The following is a 27,195-nucleotide window of genomic DNA, read 5'->3' on the forward strand; positions in this document are numbered from 1 at the left end:
TGGACCCTGGCAGGGGAGATGGCCTGGGCCCTCCGTCACGCGTTGTGAGCACGCAGCCACCACCATCTCTCAGCTTCCCCGTGAATTTACATGCCAGGGAGCACCCTGAGCATTTCCCTAGCTTCCCCTGCGTTAGCTCTGCTACAGCTGCTGCCTCTTCACATCAGATGCCTCACCTCCACGGGAAGGGGCTTGGGCACAGCACTCCATGTTGCCTGGGGAGGCTGGCCCCGACATCCCTCCACCTCCCTCCACGGGGCAGGGAGCTGTGGGGCACCCACCTTCCTGAGGCAGTGCAGCCCAGGAGACACACACCACCTTCCTCCCTGCCCTCTCACGGGGCAGCACAGCCCCCGGGCAGGAGGCAGGCACACCAGGGCAGTGCTGCTTTGGGGGGGGTCCAGCTCCCCTTCTCCCACCCCAGCCAGGGCTGTGGCTGGTGCGAGCTGCTGCCACAAGCCACTGGTGGCCTGCAGCTGTGGGGGAAAGCACATGGTTCAGTCTCTCCCCTCCCAAACCACCTCTCCTCCCAGTTCACCTGCTAGGACACACAGAGCAGCAGAAACCATCTCTGCCTCAGCATTTATAAAACTCCCCCCAGTTTCTGTTTTACAACAGGAGCTGGGCAGAGAGTCCAGCTGGGCCCAGGCCCCCACATCAGGCTCAGCTTGGGGCTAGGGCCTGCCATCCGGTGCCAGGACGCTGGTCAGCACTGGCGGGTGCAGGCATGGAGGTCCCTGCTCTCTCCAGGCAGCGCAGGAACAGTTCATAGCCCAAGGGCCAAGCCCAGGGCCGTGGCTGGTGGTCGGAGTTGATTCAGGCCCTTGGAAAGTGGCTGGGGACCAGGCCAGTACAGCCACAGCTCCACAGGCAAGGGGAAGGAAGGCAGGAGACGCTGGAGCCATCAGCAAGGAGCGGGGTTCACAGTTGTGCTGCTGGGGCGAACCAATTTCTTCCCCGGCGGACGGCTCTGCCTGCACACTCGTGATGCCCAAAGCGTAACAAGGGCAGAGGGAGGCCTGGCTAGGGCAAAACAAACTGAGCTCACATGTTCCTTGCTTGAAAGGGCTAAAAACTCATGCAGGCAGTGGAGCAAGAAGTCAGTGTGTGGAGGGGCGAGGGCAGGGTGGTAGAGGGACAAGCCGGCGTCAGCCCTGGGACGAGACGATGGGGCGGCTGATGGTGCTGTTTGTTGTCATGGCCGAGAGCTCCCATCTGTAACACACCAACGGGATACACTGAGAGAAAGCACCAACACAGTGCCCAGGGCTGGAGCAGCTCCGCTGCACATCAGCCTCAGCTGTGGTTTCCAGCCCAGCCTGCCCTGAAGCTGCACAGTGCCAAAGAGGGCCCCAGGCAGCCCTTAGCCAGGGCTGGAGCACCCCAAGGACAGGGAGCACGCGTGGGGTGACTTCCCGGCAAGGCACGCAGTACCTGATGTCGTGGGGAAGGCAGGACTGGTCCAGGCTGTACTGAATCACTGCTAGCTTACACAGCGTCTTTAGACTGGGGCCTGTGGAAAGAGGGCAGTTAGCCACAGCAGTCCTCATCTGGACACTACGGAGGGGGCATCGTGCCACAGGGAACAGAGCAGAGCACTCCAGCCATCCCCTCTGAGGGACAAGGCAGGCATACCAGGGACAGGCTGGAGCAGTTCTCTGTGCTCCCACAAGAAGTCTGTGTGAAGGAGAGCATGAATAGTCATGAGCCCAGCTCAGGCCTGCAAGCACAGCTGCATCTCTGGCTGGTCTGCCTTAAGCCACATACGCCAGCCAGAGGAAGCTGCCTGGCTCTGAGAGGCAGGCACCTGGAGCCATGTAGGACATGGTACGGTGCTTCACAGCAGGGCCTGCTCACAGGGCACCTTGTGGTGAGAGGCACAAGCTGGGCAGGGAGTGCTCACGTACTGAAGTCGAGGATGTAGAGGTCTGAGTGATCCATCAGGTCAAATTCGTCACCCATTCCCTCCTCTGGAGATGGGCTGCAGAAGCAAAGCAAAGTGTATCAGTCAGTGCCAAAACGCTTGTACACCAGTTACAGTCCCTTGGGCTCCCCAAGGGCTGAGCAAGTCCAGGACTGTTCCTGGCCTGCCTGCCCCATGCAGGAGCCCTCTGATCCCTCCTGTCCTTCTGCTTCCCCCAGCAGCACCCAAAGCCATCACTCTCCCAGCTCCTCGCAGAATAGGCAGAGCTGCACAGAGCTGGGGGCAGAAACACACACCATCTCCTCTGCAAGCCATAGCAGGGAATGGGGGAGCTGCCACCTTCTCACACACGACCACAATGACTCCAGCTGCGAGCCTCCCCCTCACCTCACCTGCCTCTGTTACTTTGCTGCACCTCCGAACACAGGTCCCACTCTGCAGGGAAAAGCCCTTTTCCCTTCTTGTACATTGACCAGCCACTGGCTGGTTTCACACTCCTCCTTCCCCAAGTACCTCCCAAACCACTCTCCAACAACAAAGCAACCCTGGGGCCTCCTCCAGAACTGTGGCACCCACCCTCCAGGCATGAGGAGGGTGCTGGCAAACAGCTGCCTCCAGAGCCAAGGCTTGTTTCAGGCTTCTATTTGCTCAGCAATTTCAGCGGATCCGACCCTCTAAAGAGCTCCACTCAGAGAGGCAAAGCTGAGCACCGGGACGAGGCTGAGGATGACTCCGAGCAGGCTGGAGAAGGGATATTATAGCAGCTGTGAAGGCAGGCAGGCAGTCGTGCTTGCACAAGCATCTGTCCCGCTCTTTGTGTGATAAACAGGCCCCACGGGCTGCTCCACAGCAGGCAGGGCCAGACAGCCTGGTATCACCTGGAGAACCCAGCGCACTGTTGGAAACTAGCTTCACAGCAATGCTGTATCATGGAAGGCTGCCCTAGTAACGTGTTAGGAAACACATACAGATCAAACTGCCTGGGCAGGCAGGGGTCAGCCCATCCCTACCTGGCCCCAAACACCACATGGAGCAGCATGACCCAGTCCACACAGGTTTTTTTTGTTGTTTTTTGGTTTTTTTTGTTTTTTTGTTTTTTTTCAGACCTCAGGCCAGCTTCACCTCACTGCCAAGGGGACCATGCAATGGGAAGCACAAGGATTTGGGAGAACATCACACGGGGCAGGCATCTGATCTAGGAAGAATCAGACACCACACAACGGCACAGTACTAAGTCCAAAAAGCTGTGCTGGTGGCCCCAGACAGGTAGGAGAGATAAGCTGGAGACCCAAGAGGACTTTTCGCAAGGCTCTCTAGTTGTGCTGCAAGGCCGCAGATCGTGGGAGCCATGACCTATCTCCAGAGATGGCGGCAGCTCCTGAAGTAGCTAGTGGCCATCCAAATTTTCTGCAACCTGGAGAAGCAACAAAAGAAGCCATATGCTGCAGGCAACACTGCTGTGCTCTCCCTGCCCACCTCAGCTCTAGCTTCCCAGGGCTGCATGAAACATCTGTAGACCGCCATACGCCATATGTTACTCATGAGTCATGCCATGGAAACCTGTGACCTGGATTCTCCTGTCTGTAAGCTCTCAGGAGCACTGATGCTGCTGGGGACAGAGGCAATATGCACTGTACCACACTGCCGCAGTACTGCAGTGGGCCAGAGTGTGATAAGCCAAGCTGCTTTCTCTGAGGACAATATGGAAGGTGCTCTGCAGAAGTTCAACTTTTTCTACAGAGGAGCGGAGGCGGCAGCAGCAGCAGTGAATAAGCACCTGAAGCAGATGCTGAGGTCTTCACCTGGCTTAGTGGCAGCTCTTTCCCTCTTTGTCTGCAATAGCTATATGTACCTGCTGCATTAGCACAAACTCTCCAGCAAAAGCCAACAGGTTAGCAACCTGCAGCCAGGAAAACATCCTATTTTATTAGCTTGTGTTCCTCTGACTAGGCCAGCAGCTAGACTGCTTTTAGGTTCCGCTGCATGAGCTGAAGTTGTGGGCCAAGCACAACAGCACAAAGTTTGAAACAGATTCTGCCCAGCCACACACTGTTCGTCGCTCCAGTTCTCATGTGGTTAAAATCTACTGCAATTATTTCAGCACAGCCATAGAGATGTTCTAAGAGAAGTGTGGAGAAAGCAGCTAGGAAACATCTGCATGGCAGGGCAAGCACAGACATTTCTCAGTCTGACTCAGGAATCACCGTGGGCTCCAGCCACAGCTCCCTGGTTGTGCCAAAATGGGAACGGCATTTCAGAAGACTGTAACTGAGCACGTGTCAGGCGTTGATCAGTGCAGCAGTCATTTTAAACCAATCCCAATTTGCTGATACTCCCATCTGATGTTGGTCCTGGAATGCTAGTGAGGAGCAATGACTTCAGGCATTTCTAGGGAACAGACAGCCTCACCTATGGTTTGCTGCCTCCGCGGTCTTGATGGAACAACCAAAGCACCTGAGAGACTGGTCACTGCATCCCCTAGCAGAGACAGACCAGCCTGTGCTGGAACAGTAGTGCTTGGACCAGGGGAAAGCACTCCCATGGCTGATGTTTTTTTGGAGAATTTGAAAGAAACGAAAGGTGTTTTAAGTCCTGCTTTGGTCTGTGACAAGGCAATTTAGTGTGTCCTCACTGCTTAGCTGGGACCTCATGCAGTGACTTCTCACCTCAGTGTCATTTGCTTCCCCACCTATGACCCAATAAGCTTCACATCTCATGGGATATGAGACGGTACCTACCCCCCGCCAGGTTCCCATAAACCCAGCACAAACTGTGGGGCACTGCTCACTACTGGCAGAGAAGACCTGTCGCTGATGGGTCCCATCTGCCCGGATACAGGCAAAAGCCCCTTTAATTCCACCCCTGTGTGTTCACCACGCCACAATCTAATCTCACATCCACGTCACAGGAAACCCTAGACCATCCCTTATCTTTCAAAGGCAAGCCAGCAGGCACCATGTCTGTGGTTTTAATCACCAAACTGTAAAGCAGCTAGGGAAAGCCTGGAGTTCAAGACCAGGAGAGCCACAACTCCCAGACAGCAGGGTGCAGGGCACCCCTTTGCCAGGCAGAGCCCAGCAAAACTGCTCGTTCCAGCTGCACAGCAATTCAGCGTGTTGGCGAATGCTCTTGAGCCCTGCACCAAGCGCCCAGTGAGAGCCCCTACTCCCTCACCAGAGCCAGGCATTTCTAAGCCTTGTCAGGGAAAACGCACCCTCAAGCCAAACCCGGATCAGCATCTGTTCAGCTAGACTCTGGTTTATAGCATTCCCTCTGCTCCTCGTTATCCCTTGTGGATGGTCTCTGCATGCTGAAGTGCTGGTGGGTTTGGGAGGAAACCAGACTGGGGCCACAACTGTGACACAGCTAACAGGAACACTGAGCTTAGTGCTACATGACTTTCTGGTCACTTAAATGGGACACAAGTGACAGGATTGCTGCTGGCCACAGTGAGAGACCACAGCTGGGGCAAAAAGACCAGGCTCTAGGCAGGACTACAAAAGGGACTACGCATTTGAATGCCACGGGAGCAGGCACCCTGCAGAAGTGGCTCTTGAACAGTCTACAGCGGACGTGAATCCTGTAAGGGAAGGCAGGACACAAAGAGGTTTTGCCTGCCCGTCCCCCGGTGCTGCTGCCTAGCAAGCCGAGCCTGCCGGCTCATCCTCCAAGGAGCCCTGCCGGATCCCCCGCGCTGTGTGCCCCCCCCACCCCATCCCAGGCAGGGGAGCACAGGTCAGGAGGCAGACCACAGGGAGTTCTCCATTACAACGACTTCCTGGAAAACTTCTTATCTCTCCAGGCAGCTCCAGAGTACACCTGATAACTGTTACAGGAAGCGAGCAGAGTTCCCACCCCCGTCTCCCCCTTCCCCAGCCTGCAAGACCCTCCCTCCAGTCCAAGCAGGCTGCATTCCTGGCTGCCAGCAACTCTTCCTATCCCAAATTAGTGTTGATGAACTGGCCTGCATTGGGGTTGAGCCTGGATTAAGGAACAAGTTGAATACCAAAGTTGTTCAGTGGAGAAGACAAGGCACTGCTGCGTTGCCTGGCAGAGGTGGCCCAAACTCCAAAAAGTTGGTGTCAAATTTATTGTGGTTTGCTAGCATTTCCTAGGGCTGCCTAGGTTTAACATCAGAGTTCATTTGCTGCTGTAACACAAATCCATACCGCAGCATCCGAGAGCATCCAAAACTGCCATCAAGCCCTACCAAGCCTTCTACTGTACAGAGCAGCACCCAGTATCTGTTGAGAAGATTGGATAAACTCAGCACCTCTGCACGCCTCACCTGCACTAAGCACTCCCTCACACCCACACAGACAACTAAGCACATACCCCCAGCACTCCTGGGGCCTGAAGGCCCTTCACTCCATCGCAGACTGGTACGGTCAGCCCATCAGCAGAACCTGCCCTGCCTTGTCCTCTGCCCCAACCTCTCTTCAGAAGTATTCTCAAAAAGCCACTGCCAGGGTCCCCGAGAAATCCCCAAAGCTTTCCAAACCACGTGGAAGGCTGAAAGCATTTCAGAGGTCTCTGCAAGGTAGATGCTGGCAAACAGGCCTGTGCTCCAGAGCTGCAATTTGTCATTCCAGACAGCAAAGAGCATGTCCTGGTGATGGGCCACTTCCTTTCTTTTAGCAGCTGTTAAGGCTCTTGGCCACATCCAGCCACCCTGCACCCCAACAGTATCAATTCCATTGTTTGACAGCTAAATCCTTAGCACCAGATCCCTTTTGTGAATGGAAACTTTGCTAAGGAACACTGGCACAGAAGGGAATGTTGCCTTGTCGTGTCTGTGGGCTCCTCAAACAGCTCCCAGCTGAGCGGACATCCCACCGCAGCTTGGCAGGCACCACACTTGCCAATGAAAGAAAGAAACTTTGGTGGGAGAAGCAGGGCAGCATGTAGGGGAAGATAAGTCAGTCTGAGGTCTGCTACAGCACAGCAGACCAAGGTATTTGTCCTTCTGATGGCAGGATCTCCTCCCCCCTCCCCATGACCTCTTTCACAGAAAGCTTGACCACTGCACAACCCCTCCTGAACAGCATGTTACATACTTCTGCCTCTACTTGTACAAGAAGGCTTGTCACCAGGTGCTTTACAAGCTTACATGACCACTTCAATCTCCTCCTTGGCCTTTTTCCAGAGGAGCCCTGATCTTCATCATTTCTTACACTTGTAAGGTAGAAGGACAGTTGCCATGTGCCTCTGAAGTGCATCTGACTACAGCATGGGGCAGAGCGTGGAGGGACACTGTGCTGAAGGGAGTGGCAAACCCTCTCACAGAGCCACCCCACGCAACTCACCTGGTGCCTCCAAAGAGAATGATTTTGTCCCCTACTCTGCAGCAGCACTGCCGGCGTCGAGGACACGGGCCTTTCCCCTTGGGCTCAATCTTCCTCCAAGAGAGAGAAACTAAGGGGTGGAAAAGAGCGCACCAGCTTGTCACAAGAGTCTGGCCAAGACGCACTGCCCCACAGACACCAACTAGCCAACATCCACCCTCCCTGTCGACCTCCTCTTCTTGCTAGTGGCAAAAAGGTGCACTTCTATGAGGTTGTTACTGAAGTGTCGCTCAGATGCCAGGCACAGCCCTGGAGCTCTGCCTGCTGAGATGGGAGTTGCAGATCAGACATCACAGGGAGCTGTGCAGGGCAGAGCTCCAGGAGCAGGCAGGCGGGCAGGCTCTTCTCCCCAGCACCCTGCTGCGGTCCAGATCTGGAGGGAGACCCAGGAACCAGCTCCATCTGCTGGCAGCCACTGTGAACGCAGACCATCCTCGCAGAGTGGAGACTGCTGGGACAGCTTGGTGGTGGGAAAGGAGCATAGGGGAACTGAACCAGGTGGAGAAGACAGCAGCCTTTGTCCTTGCTGGTCTCTGTGGCGAGGATGCTGGGGGGTGATTAATCACTACTGCACAGCACTGAAACCTTCAGGAGCTCTCACACTAGCTCACAGATCAGCTTGGGGAGCAGCAAGTTGGCTGCTCTCAGGTAACTTTACTATGCAAGGCAATTAGCAAACAAAAATCAGTCTAATGGACTGCGAAAAGTGCCTGAGGACCCCAAAGCAGCTCACAGTTGACCGATATTCAGGGTACCAGCTGAAGAACCACCCCTTCTGCTGCACAGTTTGATCTGGTACCAAGAGAGTGTGATCCTGCAGCTCAAGTTGAGTGGTTTCCCCAGCTATGGTCTCTAGCTCCCCTAAGCCCATTGCTTCCCCATATCTTCTTCTCTACCAACACTTCTGCATATTTAAGAACTAGACAAAGTTTTGCCAACCACCCTTTGATTAGCTGGGTCTTTCAGCAATACTTTCTTTCCCACTTTCTAACTGAAATTTGGAGACAGTCTGAGGAGGAACAGGGGTCCCAAGCACAGTAGCAAGTTCTTATCAATGCTGTCAGAGGGCCGTTTCCCCCCAGGCAGGCTCCTAGCCCTTGGAAAGCATGTCCATCTGAGCACTCACACACTTGAGGGCCTTGAGCACTATCACTGCAACAAGTTAAAAGCATAAATACCTGGATTGAATTTCCAGAGGTCATGGAAGTGTCTGTTCAGGCGTGCGTTGTAGCCACCAAATACATATAGCTCCCCATTGTAGCTGACTGTGGGGAGTAAGCATAGACATCAGTGTGCCACCCAAGGTAAAGCCCAGCAGGTCCCTGTCCCAACATCAAACACAAAGCAAAGCGTGCTGGTTATCCACCTTCGCTTACATCACCTTCACGTCCAGGGCTACGTGCAAGGCTTTTTGGCGGGCAGCAGCTTTCCACAGAAGCCAGGCCCTGTGCACCCTTACTAACCCACATCTCCACCCAGCGGACCAGACACCCTTTCTGAGACAGGCAGAAATTCCCTTCCACTGTCCTCCTCTCTCAGCAGACCCACACTCACATGCTGAATGGCTCCGCCGGCCTTCAGGGAGCACTGGAGTTGGAGGGGAGTCCAGCCAGGAGTTTGTTTCTGTATCAAATACTTTAATGCGGTTACAGTAGATCTCATTGTTGGAGTGAAATGGCCCAAAACGATCAGCTCTGCCACCAAATACATACATCTTTGTTCCAATGATGGTAGCTGAATGGAAGTCTCTCCAGCGAGCTGGCGTACCCTGCAGGGACAGAGTAAAACAACAGAACAAGAGGAATAATGCAAATTACCCAGGGAGATGACACAGCTTGATGGGGAAGTTGCCATGGCTGCCTTCTGCTGGAGAACTTCCCCTCCTGTAGATCCCAGCCACACCAGACAGAAGGTGGGAGACAGGTGTAGGCAGCTACCCCAGAGAATAGCAGATATGAGACTTCCTCCACAAACCAGAGTGAAAAGCAGACACTGACCTTGGCAGAGATTAAGGTCCACATCATGTTTGTGGTGTCCAATTTATGGATATCGTTTGAAAAGCAGTCAGCCTGGAAGACAGCAGGGCAGCCTGGTCACAAGCCTGGTCACATCTGGCCCCAGGAAGGACACTGTCCTAAAAGACACGGTGCTTGCTCCAAAATGTCAAGGTAGACAGCACACCTATCACTTAACAAGAGGAAGGCAAAGCCCATTTCTCCTCAAAGGTGTCTTGTCTTTTCCTGCAGCTTTCCCATTTATTTGGTGCTCAGTTCCTCCCCCTCAAGGCTGTTTGGCACACAATAATGTACATTCGCAGCAGAACCCTGCCTCCACTCCATGCAGCGACAGAAGAAAGGGGCACTAATGGGACAGTCAAACTGGCTCTGCTAAAGCCACCTGATGAGAGCTAGAAACTAAGATTACTTCTAGGAAGTTAAACATCCAGGAGCAAATACACTTGGGTTTCTGAGGATCCTACAAAACTCGTCTGCAGCTAGCTGCCTGGAAGAGCCTGCATTCACGCTAACAGCATGGACTCCTACTCCTCCAGGCAGGGGAGATAGCAGCAAGACAGCTAGAGGCTTGCTTTGTCTTGGTTAAAAACAAGCCACATTTTAACTCTTCCTGCTGCTATAATCAAGATCATGGATTTGGCATGCTATTGTCCTCAGAAGAGGGGGAATAACCCCGGGACTGCTGTAATAGAGCCCCAGCTTTCTTCCAAATAAACAGATGTGACTTTGCACAGCTTTTCTGGAGCCTGTTGATAGGCTGAAATGATATTTACCCAGTTCTTAAGGTCAGTCAGAGCATAAGGATTTGCTCAAAGGAGCATTAGGCACACCGACAACTAGTGCAGGATGACCTTCAGCTCAAGGTATTCTTAATGGGAGGGCAAGCAAGTGCCTGCTGGAGGGGATCAGCAAGATGTGAGAGCGGGTACAGAATACAGGGAACATGCACCGGATTAGGACGAAACCTCACAGCAACACCACAGACATTGGAAAGTGATTTTTCTGGCTCATTGCTCAGCCAAATTAAAATAAATGTAGATCAATATATATTTATTTAAAATGCTATGTATTTATCTAGCTAAATTTGGCTGAGCAATGAGCCAGAAAAAAATATTTATATATATAAAAATATTTATATTTTTACCTCTATATATGTTTTGGGGAAGAAAAAAAATACCCACCATTTTTTTAGGCCTACTTTCCCAACCATCTTCTCTGCAAAACAAAGAGCATACCCTGGGTAACTAATACCATTACTTTGCTGAGTTATAAAATGAAAGCAACTATGGATACAAATATGACCCTGTATCCTGCCTCTACCGATGCCCTGGGTAGGAGCACCCTCTTTCCCAAGGGATCGCCAAATAACAGTTACAGAGACTACTCACCAGCTGTTCATAGCCTCCAAAGATAAACATGCTCTTTCCCAGGACACAAGCCGAATGCCCATCTCTCGCCCCTGGGACCATTCCAGACACCTTTGGCGTGAACCACTTGTGCGTGTCTGAAACAAAACAGAAGGCAACGCTAAGAAAATACAGTAGATGTTGGGATGGGATAGCTCTTTGCTACTGTTCTTCATTTCTAAGACAGAAATCCTTCTCTCTCACACACAGCACCTCCTTCTCTGCAGATGCTGTAAGCTTCTTCAGGCAAGGCTACCTGCCTGAGCCTCCACAGAGGGGCACAGTGACAGAGATCTCAGCTCCTGGGCACGGCTGCTGACTCTGCCTGACCTGACAAACAGCTCACGTTTGAAGTGCGTGTACTTCAGCAATGTTATTTTTATTGAATCTCTTGCAAAGCCTACTTGTGAGTCACTTATCAACTCTGCATTTACAGTTTCAATTACAATGAAGCAGTGATGCTAAGTGGCTCAACTGACCTCACGGCATGGAGATGCTGACTAACTGACTGAGGAAAAACAGCTCTTGAATCCAGGCAGAAGTCACTTAACTACAAGCTTACCATGTCAACAGAGCTCCTGTGCACATCCCCACCTCTGCAGCGCAGCTCTCCCTATCTTATCTGCTCCTCTTGTTACATTCTCATCCCCTTTTCAAGGGGAGCCCTCCTCACACTCCACCCTTCATGGTTCTCTTCACACTGCTCCCCGTGAGCCTGCACCAGCCAGATTCAGCCCCTTAGCCCGCACGCTCCAGGGGTTGGCTTGATTTAGGGGAGGACTAAATCCAGCCAGAGATGTTCTCCGTGCCAGGGCAACATGGAGCCAAGCCAGCGACTCACTGCCAAGCACAAACAGGCACCTGTCCCAAGAGCCCAGAGAGGCACACATAAGCCTTGAGGCAGCAGGAGACATTCCCACCACCCTCCCTAACTGCTGCGAGCTGCCAAGAGCAGTGCTTATTTCAGCAAGTGGTAACATTGGAACCAAAGCAACATTCTTCACAAGGATAACTTCTCTGAACTTGGCCTGCGGCCACAGCTATCCACCTAGGCTCCAGCTGGAACCACACAAAGGGTCTTGCAAGGTCAACAGAATTCCTGGGCAGCCTCTAGTGAGAAAGCTGCAGCGGCTATCGAGTTCCTTTCCTTCATGGGGCTGCTTCCAAGCCCAGTCACACGGTAGCAGCAAGAGCTCACCCAAGCACAACACGTCAAATTAGAGATGGAAGAGACCTTGACTTACGATCTGCTCGGCACCCCGGGGGACAAAATTGCACCCAGCCAAGACTTTATCCAGCTTGATGCGACTCCTACAGTGGAACTTATACCACGGACACGGGATTACAACTGCCAGCCTCACTTTCCAGGACTGACAGGGAACAGGCACAGCGTGTACAGACAGCTGCAGAGGGTTCGGACCAGGACTGAAGTCTGGCCTTTCCGTTAATTTTCACTTAATGCTAAAGCGCTGGAGTTCGCAGGGAGACCAGGCAGCTCCCACTACGAGGCCTCTGCATAGGCAGAGGTTTACTGGTGGCTTCCCAGCTGCATGTGTCCGGGGAAGGGGGAAACCCCGTGCCCAGAGAGCAGCTCCAAGCCGCAAGACATTTCCTGGCAAAGCAGGGAACCCACGACCAAGCACCAGAACAAGCAGTTTCCTTGCAAGTCCAGCAAGCCAGTCACTGGTCAGTATTTAGATGGACTTGCCTCCACAATCCAGATGTACTCCCTTCCTTTCCTGACACTCCTTTCCACCCAGTTCCTGATGGTGCCTGTTCTCCCCAGGTGTGCCAGCAGCACTATGGAGAAGCCAACCAAAAGGCTGAAGGAGTTTATCTTTTGGGTCTATCTAACTTGACTCATGCCTTCCCTTATTTTGCCATCCTGTCCCTGACAACTTCTGTGTTTTATTCCTCACTCTCTTTCACGCTTTCAGAAAGAAGGACCACCCTGGAGAGGAAGCACAATCCTCTAGCCCCTTCTCGCTGCAACCTTCAGCCACAGTTAAGGAATAATGTATCACACAGAGAGAATGCTTCAGTTGCAGTTACTATCAGAGAGAGCACACAAAGCTGATAGAAAAACTGAAACCCATTTGACTATTAGACAAATTCAGTAATCTCTGTTCAAAGGCTTTTACATAGAGTCAAGTGTGCAGACACGCTGGCCACCCTGCTCCCCTTCTAAACCTGCTGAAACAGCCAGCAACACCAATTCCCCATTTGCACTGTTTCCTCCAGACTGTCACTTTGTAGAGAGACTGAGGGACAGGAAAACAAGTTGGGGAGCAGCGTGGTGGGGCAGAGAGAAGGTCTCATCAAGAGCAGTTTTAACAAGGAAGAGTGAGAAGCTGGAACTTACTGACATCAAAGGCATAGAGCACGTTGCAGGCTCCCTCAGTGTCATTGCGACCACCCCATATGTAGACGGTGTCATCTATGAGCACTGCTGAGTGCCCATACCTCATATAGGGCACCTCTCTCACGTGGTCTCGGCTGTTTGTCCACACTGGAGGCAGCTTGATCCAGCGCAGAGACACTGAAAACACAAGTTTGGGCCCATGTCAAATGCTAAGCCCGCTACACATGCTCACAGGTCACAACCCATCCTGCACGGTGCTTTTTTCCCCCCTACGACAAGGTGCAGAGGCAGTCTAGTAAGCAAGACAAAGCTGTGTCTGACCCTGAGTAGTAGCTAGTTAATGAACATGGAAGCACAGTTCTCCAGTTTTCCCCTGTCACAGGAGAGACTAGAGGAAGCACGGGAGGACCAGAGGACTCTGGACAGAAACAGGTTCCATTCTGCATCAATTACACTGAAGGGGTTTCCACTCTGGCTCATCAGAGCCTGTGAATGAAGGCACAGCACACACATACATACACACAAAAAAAAAAAAAATAGGGAAAGGAAAAAGAAAAAGTGCAGAGGTGATAATGAATGCAGACACTACTTCAGGCTAGTGACATTTTTAAAGAGACTCAAAGCTGGAAAGAATGGGCAGCACAGGAATAAGTCACTGCAGCAACATTCAAGGGAACACACCTGAAGGCATTATTTGGACTTGCAGTAGTGCAGTTTAAGTAAAGCAACACAGCAGCTTTGTTGGAACAGGTTTTGTTTGCTTTTGTTTAGTTTTTTAAGCTTTAGATGAGGCAGCTGTCTGTCTCCTTTACTCCCATCCATACCCAAGTTCTCCCTGCTAACCTTGTGTTACTAATAGAAGTTCCTTGTGATTACAGGTTCTCCTTCCTGGCAGCCTGTATGTCACGTTCAGCAGTAGCCAGAGCAGTCAACAGGTATTGCAGAGTTTAATGACAGCGCAAGAGTCACAGCGAGGGTTACATGGCCGTTACGCAACAGCAACCAGACACCCTCCCTCTACCACACATACAGCCTCCAGTTTTGTTTTCAACGTGGAGATAACACGAAATATAGCAGAAAACAGTCTGCAGTTCCCCTGAAATACTAACATAGGGAAAGGGTCAGGCATCTTAAAAGGTGAGCATCTACCCCAGAGGCAGAAAGAGCACTGAGGAAGCACAGCCAATGCTAAAGTCAAGCTAGACGGGATGTTTCCTACCTAAAACACAATCTTTTGCTTTGGAAGATTGAAAGAGATCATTCAAAATCTGGTATCTTGGCTTTAGCACTGGAACCTGGCAATGCTAACTGAGCAAGCAAGGGCTTGGGAAGCCAGTGTCACCTCCCACGTGGTGGCAGCAGCATCATGACACTAATATTTGGGAGTGGCAAGAAGGGTAGACAACACAAGAGCATTCCTTTGGGCACGGTAATTGTGCTTCCATCATAAAAGCAGTGCTCTGCTGGCACATTTTACAAGTACACGTTCAACTGTCTTGAGCATGAGTGCCCAGTCTCTCTGGATAGAGATGAATGTCTTTGTTCACAAGGTCCTGAGCTACACTCCCCTCTACACTGTGAGCAGGTCACCTTGGCAGCCCTGTGTAACCAATGCCTTTATCCCCTACTGTACAAGTCAGTCTTCTCCACAGTCAGACTTAAAGAAGTGAATTCACTGCACCTTACAGACAAACTAGTTTTGTCTACATGCCACATGCACGTTAGGAGAGCGTTCAGCATGCTGTCCAGTCCGCAAAACTGGTCATTGGTTCTCTGCTCTTGTCTCTGTTCAGCTGAACCCATCCAAGCACCCGTGCAGTTTTTCAACCACCTGCCTAATTATAAGGAAATACTTCATGGACCAGCTCAGTAATCTCTTCAGTTCAAAGAGCACTGAATCAAGAAATACAGCCTCTCCCAGCACAGTCATGGCTCCAACTCAGTCTCCTGACAGATACAGGCTACCCTACACAAACGGCTCCAGCTCCAGACGCTTTTCTAAGCCACGTTGTGAACTTGCATGATAGCTGCTGCCAAAACAGGAAGGCCTCCATCCCAGCCACATGCCCCTACCGACTCCATCATGCTGGCAGTGGTTGTCAGCTGCCCCCCCAGGGAAACAGCTCAGGAGTCTAAACCTGGAGACTTAACTGAGTGCACCGGCTCCCACCCTACACCCTCCAAGCTAGGGGCAGCTGAGCACGGCCACGCTGCAAACTGGATGGGGAATCCGAGCCAGGTAAACATCGCCTCTTTGCACCTAGCTGAGTTAGTGTTCAGTGAGAACAAGGACAAAACAAGCCATTGGCTGTGGGGTTACTTCTAGTGAGTCCTTATCCTAGCCATCTGGTGAACTACAGCCCCTCTGCACCCTGCCCCTGAAGCTGAAAATACAGGGCTGCATAAGGGAAGAGGCTCCCATCTACACTGATAACTTTTTTGGAAATTAGAGTCAGACAGCATGTTATGGAGCGTAACATGTTAAGCAGCACTGGGCAAGAAAACTAATAACCGAGCCCAGCAAGCCACTCCTTCGAGCACCACAGGGACATATTTACCTGCATTAAAAACATGGACGTCAATCTGCCGCAGAGTCTCATAGTCTTCTCCAGAACAATATCCGCCAAAGGAATAGACCTTGTGCCCGACAGCCACGGCTGCGTGGTTCACCCTCCGTGGCCCACCTTCCAAGTGCACTGCCCACCGTAGCATTCCTCCCTGCAAGCCAGGCAGTCTTCAGGGCCCCCAGTGCCACAGCCGCATGCTTCCTGGGCCACCACGATGTCACCTGGCTCTGTAACAGAGAAAGAATGCTAAAATAACACGATCCATTCTGCAGGTCTTCCTGTCTTCCTTGAATTCCAACTACAAAGGTCACATTGCTGTATCCTTACTCATCTGCCTCCCAGCTGGAGACAGTTTTACTCTCCGCTTGGGAAGGAGACACAAGGCAGGTACCGTAACCCGAGCAAGGCTCGGAAGAGCAAGCAGAGATGTCCTCGCAGCATACAAAAAAACCTCAGCGTGGCCGTAGAGGCAGCCCAAGCCAAGCACCTTTGGTGAAGGCAGCCGAGTGCTGCGTGCCCAGCCGTGCCTTGGTCATGTACACATCATGTACACACCAGAACAATTTGTCCGCATGAATGAAAACACACAGCGAGAGCCAACTGTGAAGGTGAAAAGAACAGAGCCAGAGGGAAGAGAGCGTGCTCTTTGGATCAGTTGTGAGAAACAGCAGAGGAAAATATTAAAAAAAAAAAAAACAAACGGAAAAACCACCCAACAAAAAAACCCAAAGAACGATCCCCACATAAAGCAACCGACTCCCCGATATGGGGGTGGACTACAACACTAGCATTTGGACTCATTGATTTGAGCACTAGGGTCCAGCTTTATTAAACATGAGAGAACAGAGACCCCCTAGTCTGGGGAGAAAGCTCTTTTCTAATGATCAGAATAAGGCCTTTTTCTCTCGCAGCAATTCCAGGCATAACTACGAAAATTTTGTAACATCATATCTCAGTTAAGAAACTGATATGTTTCACGCTTCAAACAGATGGCTCAGATCAGCTCTCAGAGAAGTCACCACAGCTGATTTTTGCAGAGATTCTCCTTTGGATCTAATGATCTGGAGCACGGTCCTGCCCAGGTGCTTCTGAAAAAGCAGGCCAGTTCAATTCTTTAACAGTTTTCCCCCAGCTGAAAAACAGCCATTAGAAGAGACGTCAGTGTTTCAGACAGCCTAACGAAAATTCTCTTTTTTATTGCTTGGTTCTAGCTTCTTGGAAGATGCAGCCAGCACACTCCCACCCCACACCCAGTTTTAGCATTTGGAGAACACAAAGAAATTTGCAGATGCCTTAGAATGAGGACTAAAAATCCTACGCATTTTCTCTGTCCCTTTTCTTTTTGGAAAGCAGTGAGTTTTTTCACAAGGAGAACTTTCCTCCTGCATAAAGTTTCTGAAGTAGCTGGAGAGCAGCAGGAAGGGGCAACATCATGCTGCTTTGCTCCATTTGGCCTCCCCCAGCCCTTCAGCCAAGCAGAACCACCACTCACAACCAGGCACCTGTACAGCCCATCAGCACCCTGATCAGCGCAGCATTTGACCCACCTGCATGCTCCCATTTTATCCCCACCTGGGGAAGGAGTCAGAGATGCCACCCAAGAGGGACCTCCTGGCATGGAACAGAGCTCAGGCTTCCAGCTCCAGCCATGCATACTACAGACAGTTCAAAAGCATCCAGAAACCAGTCGCCTCATTCCAGAACTCCTAAATCTCAGCAAAATTTGAGTAATTTCTTTTTAAAGTTATTTCTTTTTCAAGTGTTCCCAAAAGAGACTGGCAGCCAGAGCATGCTCTATACCTGAATGTTACAGCAACAGGACATGTGCAAAGTCTGAACAGAGAGCATCCTGCAGTCTTACTTGTAACAGATGAGCGCAGACCAAGGAGTCCCTCCTGCAAAGCTGTTTCGTCCTGCGGCAACCGCTGTAACCTAAATTGCAGTCAGCAACCCAGAAAGTCACATCAAGCTTTTCTCCAGCAGTGCTGCTCCAGAAGGACCCAGAAACAGTCCCCCTCTGCTACAGACCACACTTCGCTGTGTGCCTGGGACCACTCCAAATTCAGATCTAGCAGGTTTGGGTTTTGTTTTTTAAATTACTCTTTTTTTTTTTTTTTTTTTTGAAGCCAGGCAGCAGCTCTTGTATAAGTCCTCCGCAAAGCTACAGAATAGATGGGTTTCCATGGAGACCACCAAAGTCACCTTTCAGGCTATTTTGAAGGCTTCACATATCTAAATGTGTTTCCTGCCTCAGTCATGAGTTATCATTGAAAAAATCTAACTGATACTTTCCTCAAAATCACTTCTTGGTTAAGTGATTCTGTAAGAGACTCCTCAAGGAGATTAACTGGACTTTATCACCAGTGCCAATATTTTCAACACCCTTCAGACTGAGCCCAATCCTGGAAGATTAAGAGGATCAATCTTACTTCCAAGTTCTCCACTTGGTTCCTTCTGGGGTAGAGGAGCACAGCAGCCTGGCATGGCAGGCAGGCATCGTACCAAGCTGCTTGCTTGCCTTTTTTTGCCAGAAAGGCTGGGAAAACTCTTCTTCACCCTTGGGAGTTCACTTGAGCTGTGTGCCGAGGAGCACGCTGCTGCCAGAGCAGGACACTGGTCCTTTCACTCCAACAGGAGCTGGCTACCCTGCCTGAACAGCCTTATAATTAAGATTAGTCATAGGAACGCGGGAAACGAAGGCTGCACATCCTAAGAAGTTAATCTGGTCAATGGAGAGGCAGCAGCTCAAGGCCCAGTTGTTCACACTGCAGGAAAGGATGCTGCTGTTGTAGCAACAAGGTTGCAGCGTTGGTTCCTACAATTACTATTACTGGGAAAGGCTTTTCCAGCCATCAGCGCTTCCCAGGAGGCAGGCGGCTGTACGCAGGCCCCGGGGTGGTGGTGGGGGTGATGGGGTTGAAGTTGGCTGCACTTCGCCTTGGCTCAGGACAGGGATACCCCTTCAGAGCAAACACAAAGCTTAGCTAGCACAGCCTCATGCTGCCACTTGTCAGGCCCTGGGCATGCAGAAACACTCATTCGCTTTACAAAAAGAAGACAATCAGAAGCGTGAAGCAATCCTTACAGGATCGTATATTAAAAGGCCAAGGAAAACACAGGATTTAACAAGCTGCCAGTGTTTTTCCAAACCCGAGTGCTCTTCCCTACACTGTAATAAAAACATCCAGCCAGACTCCATCTTCCTCTTCTGGCCTTCCACTGGCCACAACCCTACCCCGGAACCATCGCAACGCCTTCCCACCTTCGCCAAGCGCTTGTTCTCCTCTTTTTGGCCATGTATGGGTCCCCTCCCCATCTCCTGAGGACCCCCCACTCCTCCCCATGCTTTCTGCATCCAGCTCCAGCCTCTCTCCTCTCCTGCCTTTTTTGGAAATCATTTCATTAGAGCAGTTTTCTGTCCCAAAGTCGATTTTCCTCCTGCAATTCCTCTCTCTGCGCTATCTGGAAATATGAGTTAAACGCTTTTTTTTTGAGAAAAAGTTATTTTCTGTCCTACAACTATGCATGCTGTTAAGTTCCATTTCAGGTTTTGATATGGATATGAAACAATTGATATGAATTGATCTGATAATTGATACGAAAATTTCCTAACAATTTCCCCCAAACGTACAATATTAAGTTACGCAAAATACATTCCGTGATTTCTCATTTAGGACACCAGCAACAGGGATGTAGGCTGTAAAATACAGAAATATTGATACGATGGAGGCAAATGGTACCAGAGAACTGGGAGGGCGCTGGCTGCAGGAGGCGGTACACATCCCATCTCAGGCAAACCAAGTGCTTTTTCACTCTGCACCGCAAACCAAAGGGACAGTTAGTGACGCTAACATTCACCATGGATTAGAGGAAGGGCTTCCACACCACAGAAAAGTTAAGCTCGAATCGTTTAAATCACAGAAGCTATTGCTACTGCCAAAAGCCAGCAGGGTAAGAGGAGGGTTGCCTTCTACATGGATTCATGCAGACAGCTAAGCCTGTGTCCCTTTTCTGGATCCTGCTGAGCCACCCCTCTCCTCCCCAGAGCTGCACCTCTTTTAGAGCAGCCTCTGCAGTTCATCTGCGCCCACAGCAGAAGCTGGCTGAAGGTCTGAGGAATCTCCTTTGACTGATTCAGCATGCCCAGCTGGAATTGTGCCCCAGCGTCCCCAGGAACTACGACCGTATACTTACAGGGAGACCAAAAAGCTCCATCAGCACGTTTCTTATACGGTGAGAGAAGAGATTTTCTAGATGAAGCAAAACCAAAGAAACTGCACTCCCACATGCTCCATTAGCTCGGCATACGCTCGCTCACCTTAGATCAGGAAGCTCTGGCTGCCTCTTTTCCCCAATCTCAGCTCAGAGAAGCGACACGCTGAGCATCCTGACCACACACACACATGCACTCACTCGGGGTCTCCTTCGCAGAAGGGCACACATGCTTCTCTTCAAGCCACCGCTTGCTTTCACTGACGCACATATGAACTCCCCGCTTCACCTCTCCAAAAACTAATAGATCTTTTCATTTCATTTTGCACTTACACAGGCAGCAATCATGCAATCTTCACAACTCCCCATTTCCCTGGTCTGGCATAATCTATCCAGAGTTACAGTCAAGCACAGAGAAAGCAGAGAAATTTGGGTTGAAACCCTGGTAGGTCCTGGCAATTAATTGCCAGGAATAAGAACGTTTCTAAAAATCAGGTTACACTTCATCTACTGTTGAAGTACCTGATGCTGATGATGCTGGAAATTAAGTGAGCACAGCAATGAGTTGTTCCTGTGCCACTAATCACAGGGAGGCTAAAATTAAAAAGTGCTCAAAATAACCTGCTGTGGTCCCACAGAAATGCCTGAAGCCCTCCACTGACTGTGCACAGCACCGCAAGCCCAGGTACACACTTCCAGAGCAGAGCAAGTGGTGCAACAATAGCCGTGGGGTGACTGCAGACTGGGTCTGTTGCTGCAGTCAGGCGTGACACCTGCCCACCAGTGGAAGCTCACAAGTCTATTAGCTGAGAAATAGCTATGGACGTCCTTCGACACCTCCCTTGTTCTTCGTCAGCACTGACATCCAGCAAAGAGAGCGCAGCAATTCACCCAGGGCATTTCACTGCTAAGCAAGGGAACAACCATGTTTAAGTCAGCTCTGCGTTCTTTGAATACAGTACCTATAGACAACACTCCCAAATCTCTGGTTCTGCTGTTGTCTGAAGATGCACGTAATGCCTGAAACAACCTTCATCCTAACTGCCCCAGCTTACACCTAACTGGGGTCTACCAGCACAGCATACAGCCATCTGAGATCACCAGAAAAATCACTCGATAATTTCTCACTAGCACACCTTCCAAAACTGTTGTGGTGACTTGAGCAAAGTGGCATAGATGGGGGGGGGGAGAGTAATCATGGGTTTTAGTCAGATTTTTCAGCTGTTTGTTCTATTGGCTTTCGACTTTCTATTTTCAATCCCTACAATTAACTATGAAAACATTTCATTTGAGATGGAAAGCCACTGACCATCTCCAAGTACAACAGCCAGACGATAATCTTAGAACAAAAATATATATCCTTGGATCCACTTCTCTGCGCAAAGAGTGTTCCCTGGGCTACCTCATTCCTCTATGCACACAGAGAGAAACCTAGAGCCATTTCTGAAAGCTGCTCAGATTTGCCTTGCTGCAGTCAATTCACCCAGAAAGGGGGAGAAACCCAGCAGAAAGCGGCCCGGATTTTCAAGAGCTCGCTCGGTCACCCCCAGAATTACAGCACCACCCCAAGCAGAGCAGCCTACTGCCCCTGCAAAGTCGCTCCAGAGAGCAAATCCTACCGTGCGGCTGCCTCGGTCCTGTCTCCCAAAAGATGCCAGCCACAAGGTTTAGTAACACTTAAAATAGTCCAGCCAGCTCACAGCAGTCCATATAGACGGTTCTATTTCAAGCACATCCAACTTACTGTTAGAGATAGCACGAGAACAACCCGCTTTCTTCACTCATGCTTGACATTTATGTGATGCTTTGACTATTTATGCTAAGGCAGTGTGAAATTGCAAGCTTGCACATTCAGCAGCTCGGACACTGGCAACGCAATCCCAGCACCAGTAAACTAGACGGTGCTAGAACAGCCCCTGAGCTCGTTAACCGAGACCGATCTGGAAGCTCGTGTTAGACACGGGAATCGCAGACCACGCCGCTCAGGCAGAAATTTATTCCAGCCTCGCTCCCTGCAGACAGCTGCGCCGCCTCCTTATTTTTGCCCAAATATTTTGCCCGCCGCTGACCGACTTTTGCCCAAAGCCCGGCTGACATCCCGCACCTTGCCCCTGAAATTCTCCCTTTGCCTCCCGAACCTCGCCACCGCTTCCCAAGGGAGAGCTTCGGCGAGATTCCTTGACCCTCCTCTCCCTCCCCGGGAATTTCTCTCGGCCTCTGGCTGCTGTCGAGCCCCTTCTGCCCTGCCAGCCCTTGGGAGGGAGCGGGCCGAGGAAAGGCGAGCTCACAGCTAACGTGGCATTTCTCGCTTCGCCCAAAGCCCCGCCGTTTGCCCTCGCTCCGTCCCCGTTCTTACACCGACACCGGGACCCTCCAAGCAGGGAGTTTCACCGAGCCGGCCTGACGGTGCTCACCGGTGCCGGTCGGTTGCTCTCTGCCCTGCTGCACGGGGACCCGGGGGGGAGAAGGACCCCGGCGTGAAGCGGCCGAGCCTGGAGAGGAGGGGGGCAAGGGCGAACGGCTCGTAACCGCACAAGCCCCCGGCGAGGCGGGATGGAGGGAGGAGGCCCGGCGGCGGTTACGCCAAGGCGGGGAGCAGGAGGGCAGACCCCTGCCGGCAGCCGCCAGCCCCCCCCTCCCCCCCCCGGGCCCCTCTTCAGGGCCACCCCCCGCCTCACGACCGCTGCCCGAGGGGCCCTGCCCGCCCACCGGGGCCCGTTCCCCGCGGAAGGGCTCGACGGTAGCTCCGGGGCCCCCCGTTCACCAGCTCCCCGACGGTCGGTCCCTCTCAGCCCCGACCCCGTACCTGGCGGCGGGAAGACAATCCGACAACCTCGCTCCCACAGCCGCTCCCTGGGACTTGTAGTCCGTGGACGGCGGTCGCCCTCCCGCGCCGAGGCGGTAACGGCCCCACCGGGGCCCTCCGAGGGCGCCAGGGCCCACCCACTGACCCCCCCCCCCCGCGCCTCGGGGGGTGGTACCTTCCGTGCCCTACCCTACCCCACCCTGCCGGCCGGGCGCGATATGGCGGCGCCCGGAGAGGGGGAGTCCGCCCTGGGACTACAACACCCACAGTGCCCCGCGGCAGCGCTTCCGGGTGGCGGCGGCGGCGGCGGCGGCGGCGGGGCCTCCCACCCCGGCACCGCGCCCGGTGGATGGCGGTGGCGCGGAGCATGGGGCCGGAGCGGGTGTGTCCCGAGGAACCGGGGCCGCCGGAGGCCCCCGATGGTGCGGCGGGCTGGAGCGGTGACGAGGAAGAAGAAGAAGAGGAGGAGGAGGAGGAGGAAGAAGGCGGCGGCGGGTATTTGTACCAGCCGCTGAGCCAAGAGCCGGAGCAGGGCCCCGGTGAGGCGGGCCCCCCCGCCGCCCCGGCGGGCTGCGCTGAGGCGGGCCCCGGCCTGCAGGAGCGGCTGCAGGTACCGCCAAGGGCCTCCCGCCGAACCGGGCCGGGTTGGGGGGGAGAGCCGGCGGCGGGGCGGCGCGGTTCCACGGGGGGAAGGAACGGGCCCGATCCCCGCTGCCCACCTTTCTCTGCAGATGCTGAGGCTGCACCTGCCCGACCCGCCGGTGGACAGCGAGGAGGAGGAGGAGGAGGAGGCGGCGGCTGCGGAAGGCGCAGCGGCTCAGAGCAGCCGAAGCTCCATCCCCATGGATGCAGGTAACGGGATCTCCGCCCAGGCTCTCCCGGCCGCCCCACGCCGGGCTCGGCCACGGTCTCACGCTCTCTCTGTTCCCAGAGCATGTGGAGCTGGTGAAGAGGACGATGGCCGGCGTGAAGCTTCCCACCCTGGGCATCCCCGCCTGGGCCAGCCAGATCTCGGAGGACCAGTGGAGGGACGTGGTGCAGCGCACGCTGCAGGCCCGGCAGAGCCTCGGTGGCCCCAGGCCCGAGTGGAAGTGAGGGCCGAGCTGCGGCGCGGGGGCTGCTAACCCCAGCCCTCCCTCCGCCGCGCAGGCGAGGCAGGCAGCCGCTGCCTCGGAGCCGAGCGGTGACGGGACTTGCCGGCATCGACCTTCCAGTTTCTCCCACTGACGTTGTCCGACTTCCCTTCCCACTCCTCCTCCCTGGTTCTGGCTGGCGCGTAAGTCGCTGCGATGTCCTTGTGTTGGCTTCCTCTGCCTGCGAGGAGCCCGACCTGTTTCCATACCTGTGCGCGTGCGGAGGGAGGGGGGTTGGCCGGCTTTGCCCGTATTCCCTTGGGACAAACGCTGGATTCGTCCCTGTGCTGTCAGTGCTGAAGAAGTCCCTCTCCGCGCTAGGGCCCCTCCTCCCAGGAGAAGGGCTGTGTGTTGGAGTATCAGAGGTGGAGTCCAATGTGTCTTTCCAAGAGATCGGTTTTATTTAGTTCTGTACATACAGGGACATCTGTACAAAATCCAACACTTTCATACTATGTAATGCTCTACTGAAAATAAAGTACACCATATGTACATATGAACTGTAAGCAGCTTAATACTTGTGTCCAGGGGGTGAATGCAGTAGTTAGTTAGTTTTGCTTGTTCCCTCAGGAGGAGGGAGCCAGGTGAAGTGGAAGAGGCAGCTCCAGTTCTGTCCATTTGGCTGATGTGGGGAAAGGCATAGGCAGAAATGAGCAGCACTAACGCTAGAAACCAAGTGTTGAGCAAGGGGCAGCTGTAGCGTGGCAGACGCAGGTCTGCATATGAGCAGTACATGTGGCGGAGAGGGTGAACACACTCCCCCCTTTCTCACATGGTCCCCTTCCTAGATGTCCAGGACACCGGAATGAATAGGCAGCAAACTAACGGCAATGTGAAGGTACTAAGCGTAAGTTCCCTGACCCAGAACAAGACACACAAAGCTATGAGAACATCAAAGCCGTACAGCACGTAGTCGTGATGCGTTACAGTCCTGTCCCTGCACATGGCACAACCCCGGCGGCATTCCTCCGGCCACGCTCGGCGACTGCCGGCAGAGACAGACCATCTGCAGGACAGCGACAACTTCTGCGCACCAGAAGTCTCCGTTCCTTCTGCAGGCAGAACAGCCCACAGCAGGGAAAGGCAGCCACTGCCTAGCAGCAAGCAGGCTCGAGTGAGGGCACATACATGCTTGTAGCACTCTAAAAATGAGGTGGCGGCTTACAACGCAATGCTAAGCAGACGAATTGGAAAGCCTGTACTGCAACGGGAAGAAACATCCTCCCCAGCCCGAGCCCTGCGGCGGCTGGTGCTGGGCAGTCCTTGTCTCCGCTGCGCCCCAAAACGCCTGCCGCTCCTGTGAGCCATCCAGCATCACCCAGTGCACGTCTACATGCTGTGCCAGGCGTGAGGTAATTGATTGGCAGCTGACCATGAGCTCAGACTAATGTTCAAAATAAGCAATAACCTCCCTGAGGTGTTTCGTAAGTCTCCTGATGAACTGGCCCATTGCATGAAGCGGAGGGGAGGCGGGGTCCTGCACGACTGTGGGTGATCTCACACATAACTCACGCTTGCCAGCTGCTCCTAAGAGATGGTGGCATGCCTAACGAGGGCCAAACGGAAAGAGAGCTAAACAGGGCACCAGGTACAGGATACACAGGGGAAAAACCAGCTTAGTTTGGGTTGGGATCAAGATGTGTTGCACACCAGCAGTAAGATTAGAGGGGATGAACCTCTGACCTGGGAATGGTTTACTGGTGAGGACAAGCAGATACACCAGGACCTTCTGCAACAACCCACGATGCTGCAAAGCAGTGTCAGACTAGCACCGGCCCCGTAAGCTCCTGCGCTATTGCAAACCCACTTAAGCTTATGTGTCAAGAAAGCAAGCGCAGCAGGTAAGAAGCAAGGAAGACCCCCTTTCCTACCACCTCAGCCTCTCTGAGGTGGCATCTTGGCCGGGCACTGAATCTGCACCACAAAAGGTAGGGGAGAAAGCCGGATCACAGTAGCACCCCAGTGCTGCGCAACCCCCTGGGCTATCAGCAAATGCGCTCTAAATGCTAAATTAGCACAAGTCCCTGATGCACCATATGATAACTAACAAGGGCCTCAGGCCACAGCAGGTGCCAAAGTAACAGGGCAAGGCGAACTTTGCTCAGAGCACCCACGCAAGCAATTCAGCAATAGCACCTAGCCATTGATCATAAAGAGGAGAGAACTGAACACTCAGGAATTCAGCCTGGCCCCATAACACCTATCTGTTGCTCCCACTAGTTTGCAGAAATGACTTTAGCAGCACAAGCTTCCTAGAAACCCTGGCCACTGCAGAGCTAAGGATGGGATACAGCGACAAAGGGAGAGAGCTGCAGGAGTATTTTAATTGAGCAGGTAGAGGAAAGAAAGCAGAAGTCAGTGGCTGACACCTGCTACAAAGCAGGAAGTTAATTCTGGGCCTACAATTAACCCAAGACACTGGGATGGAGACAAGTCAGCACAGACCAACACAAACAGCTGAAGGAATTCACTTTCCCACAAGAGAGCTTCTAAGGATGCTCTAAAGGGAGGGCTGCAATAGTATGTAGTGCTTGCACCCAGCTTTACTGAGGGTGGCAAAGCAATGAACCCCCACTCCACTGACAGGGGAACAGAAGGGGCTTGAAGCAAAAGAAAGATAGAAGCGAACGTCTCCTCCGCTGTACGTAAGACCCTCCAGCTGCGAGGCTGCACCCCAAGGCAGGGTGGAGAGGCAGCAGAGCCCCCACAAACTCTGCCACACGCTCCTGCCCCGAGCTCAGGCAGACTTCTGACCGCCGCAGGGCTTGACTGCACGGGTAGCACGGGGGCAGGCATGGCAGAGGTGGGCACTTGGGGCTTGTAGCAGCATGCTGAGCCACGCACGGTAGTCTCTGGCCAACCCAGAGCCTGTGTTGCGGGGCAGCGAGGCTCTGGTTCCCAGGCAGACTAAGAACCAGGCGGCAGCTGGAAGTGAAGCGACTCCTGCCTGGGCTGATACAATCACAGGTCAGGCAGGCTCCCTTCACGCACGTACACCCGAGGTGGAAAAGCAGGAGGAAGGAGGAAAAGCAGGAGGACATGACAGTGGTGAGATACAAGTTATAACGTAAAACCAGATCTACCCTGGAGGGATGTGGATGGAGTGGAGGACAGGCACAGCTCACCATGTTCATTCCTTATTTATACATGAGAACCAAGTGCATTTCCGTGACCCCTGGGGGAAAAGGATGGGGCAGAGCTTCCCGGGCCAGCTCCTGAGCCCGTCAGAGAGCCTCCTGGCTTGAGGTGAGAAACTCTTCTGCTCTCTTGTGGGCCTCCAGGGCTTTTATAGTGTAGACGTCCTGAGGAAGCTCAGATTTCCGGCGCAGCAAAACTTTCTCCTTCTTAATGTCTTTCAGCATCTACAGACAAACCAAAGGAGTCAGGGATCAGTAGCAAACCCCTTCACCCCTCCAGCCTCCCCA

General features: G+C 52.8%; 3 protein-coding genes across 7 annotated transcripts in view; 1 reads left to right on the forward strand and 2 right to left on the reverse strand.

Annotated features, from left to right (window-relative positions):
- Positions 1-570: 570 nt before the first annotated feature.
- Positions 571-22,776, reverse strand: KLHDC3 (kelch domain containing 3). Of its 4 annotated transcripts, none has more exons than XM_052805590.1 (11): positions 22,638-22,776; positions 15,611-15,846; positions 13,053-13,229; positions 10,673-10,788; positions 9,267-9,338; positions 8,824-9,037; positions 8,448-8,534; positions 7,231-7,339; positions 1,908-1,981; positions 1,435-1,513; positions 571-1,215 (listed from the first exon to the last, which is right to left on the reverse strand). In XM_052805590.1, the coding sequence occupies exons 2-11, from the start codon at positions 15,762-15,764 to the stop codon at positions 1,149-1,151; spliced, it is 1,149 nt and encodes a 382-aa protein (XP_052661550.1). In that variant the 5' UTR covers positions 15,765-15,846; positions 22,638-22,776; the 3' UTR covers positions 571-1,148. The 4 variants fall into 4 exon arrangements, with proteins under 4 accessions (XP_052661550.1, XP_052661549.1, XP_052661551.1 ...); XM_052805589.1 differs by lacking the exon at positions 22,638-22,776 and adding an exon at positions 21,451-21,580; XM_052805591.1 differs by lacking the exon at positions 22,638-22,776 and adding an exon at positions 17,481-17,616.
- A 159-nt stretch (positions 22,777-22,935) lies between these two features.
- MEA1 (male-enhanced antigen 1) lies at positions 22,936-24,270 on the forward strand. Its single transcript, XM_052805736.1, has 3 exons — positions 22,936-23,247; positions 23,369-23,489; positions 23,569-24,270. The coding sequence occupies exons 1-3, from the start codon at positions 22,987-22,989 to the stop codon at positions 23,730-23,732; spliced, it is 546 nt and encodes a 181-aa protein (XP_052661696.1). The 5' UTR covers positions 22,936-22,986; the 3' UTR covers positions 23,733-24,270.
- The window catches only part of PPP2R5D (protein phosphatase 2 regulatory subunit B'delta), a 32,032-nt gene continuing 28,985 nt past the window's right edge, over positions 24,149-27,195 (reverse strand). For both annotated transcript variants that reach the window (XM_052805733.1, XM_052805734.1), the window contains exon 16: positions 24,149-27,132. In XM_052805733.1, coding sequence (XP_052661693.1) covers positions 26,995-27,132 — 138 coding nt within the window. In that variant the 3' untranslated portion in view covers positions 24,149-26,994. The remainder of the gene's footprint in view (positions 27,133-27,195) is intronic.

This window comes from Harpia harpyja, chromosome 13, assembly GCF_026419915.1.
Source record: "Harpia harpyja isolate bHarHar1 chromosome 13, bHarHar1 primary haplotype, whole genome shotgun sequence".
Lineage (NCBI taxonomy): Eukaryota > Metazoa > Chordata > Aves > Accipitriformes > Accipitridae > Harpia > Harpia harpyja.

Excerpts from the sequence above, each read along its gene's own strand:
- KLHDC3 (XM_052805590.1), bottom strand. The coding sequence starts at position 15,764 with ATGCTACGGTGGGCAGTGCACTTGGAAGGTGGGCCACGGAGGGTGAAC. Across the intron at positions 9,339-10,672 it reads TTGGAGGCTATGAACAGCTG|GCTGACTGCTTTTCAAACGA; the intron begins GTGAGTAGTCTC and ends GCTGTCTTCCAG. Across the intron at positions 1,216-1,434 it reads TGCCTTCCCCACGACATCAG|ATGGGAGCTCTCGGCCATGA; the intron begins GTACTGCGTGCC and ends GGTGTGTTACAG.
- MEA1 (XM_052805736.1), top strand. The coding sequence starts at position 22,987 with ATGGCGGTGGCGCGGAGCATGGGGCCGGAGCGGGTGTGTCCCGAGGAA. Across the intron at positions 23,248-23,368 it reads GCCTGCAGGAGCGGCTGCAG|ATGCTGAGGCTGCACCTGCC; the intron begins GTACCGCCAAGG and ends CTTTCTCTGCAG. Across the intron at positions 23,490-23,568 it reads CTCCATCCCCATGGATGCAG|AGCATGTGGAGCTGGTGAAG; the intron begins GTAACGGGATCT and ends CTCTGTTCCCAG.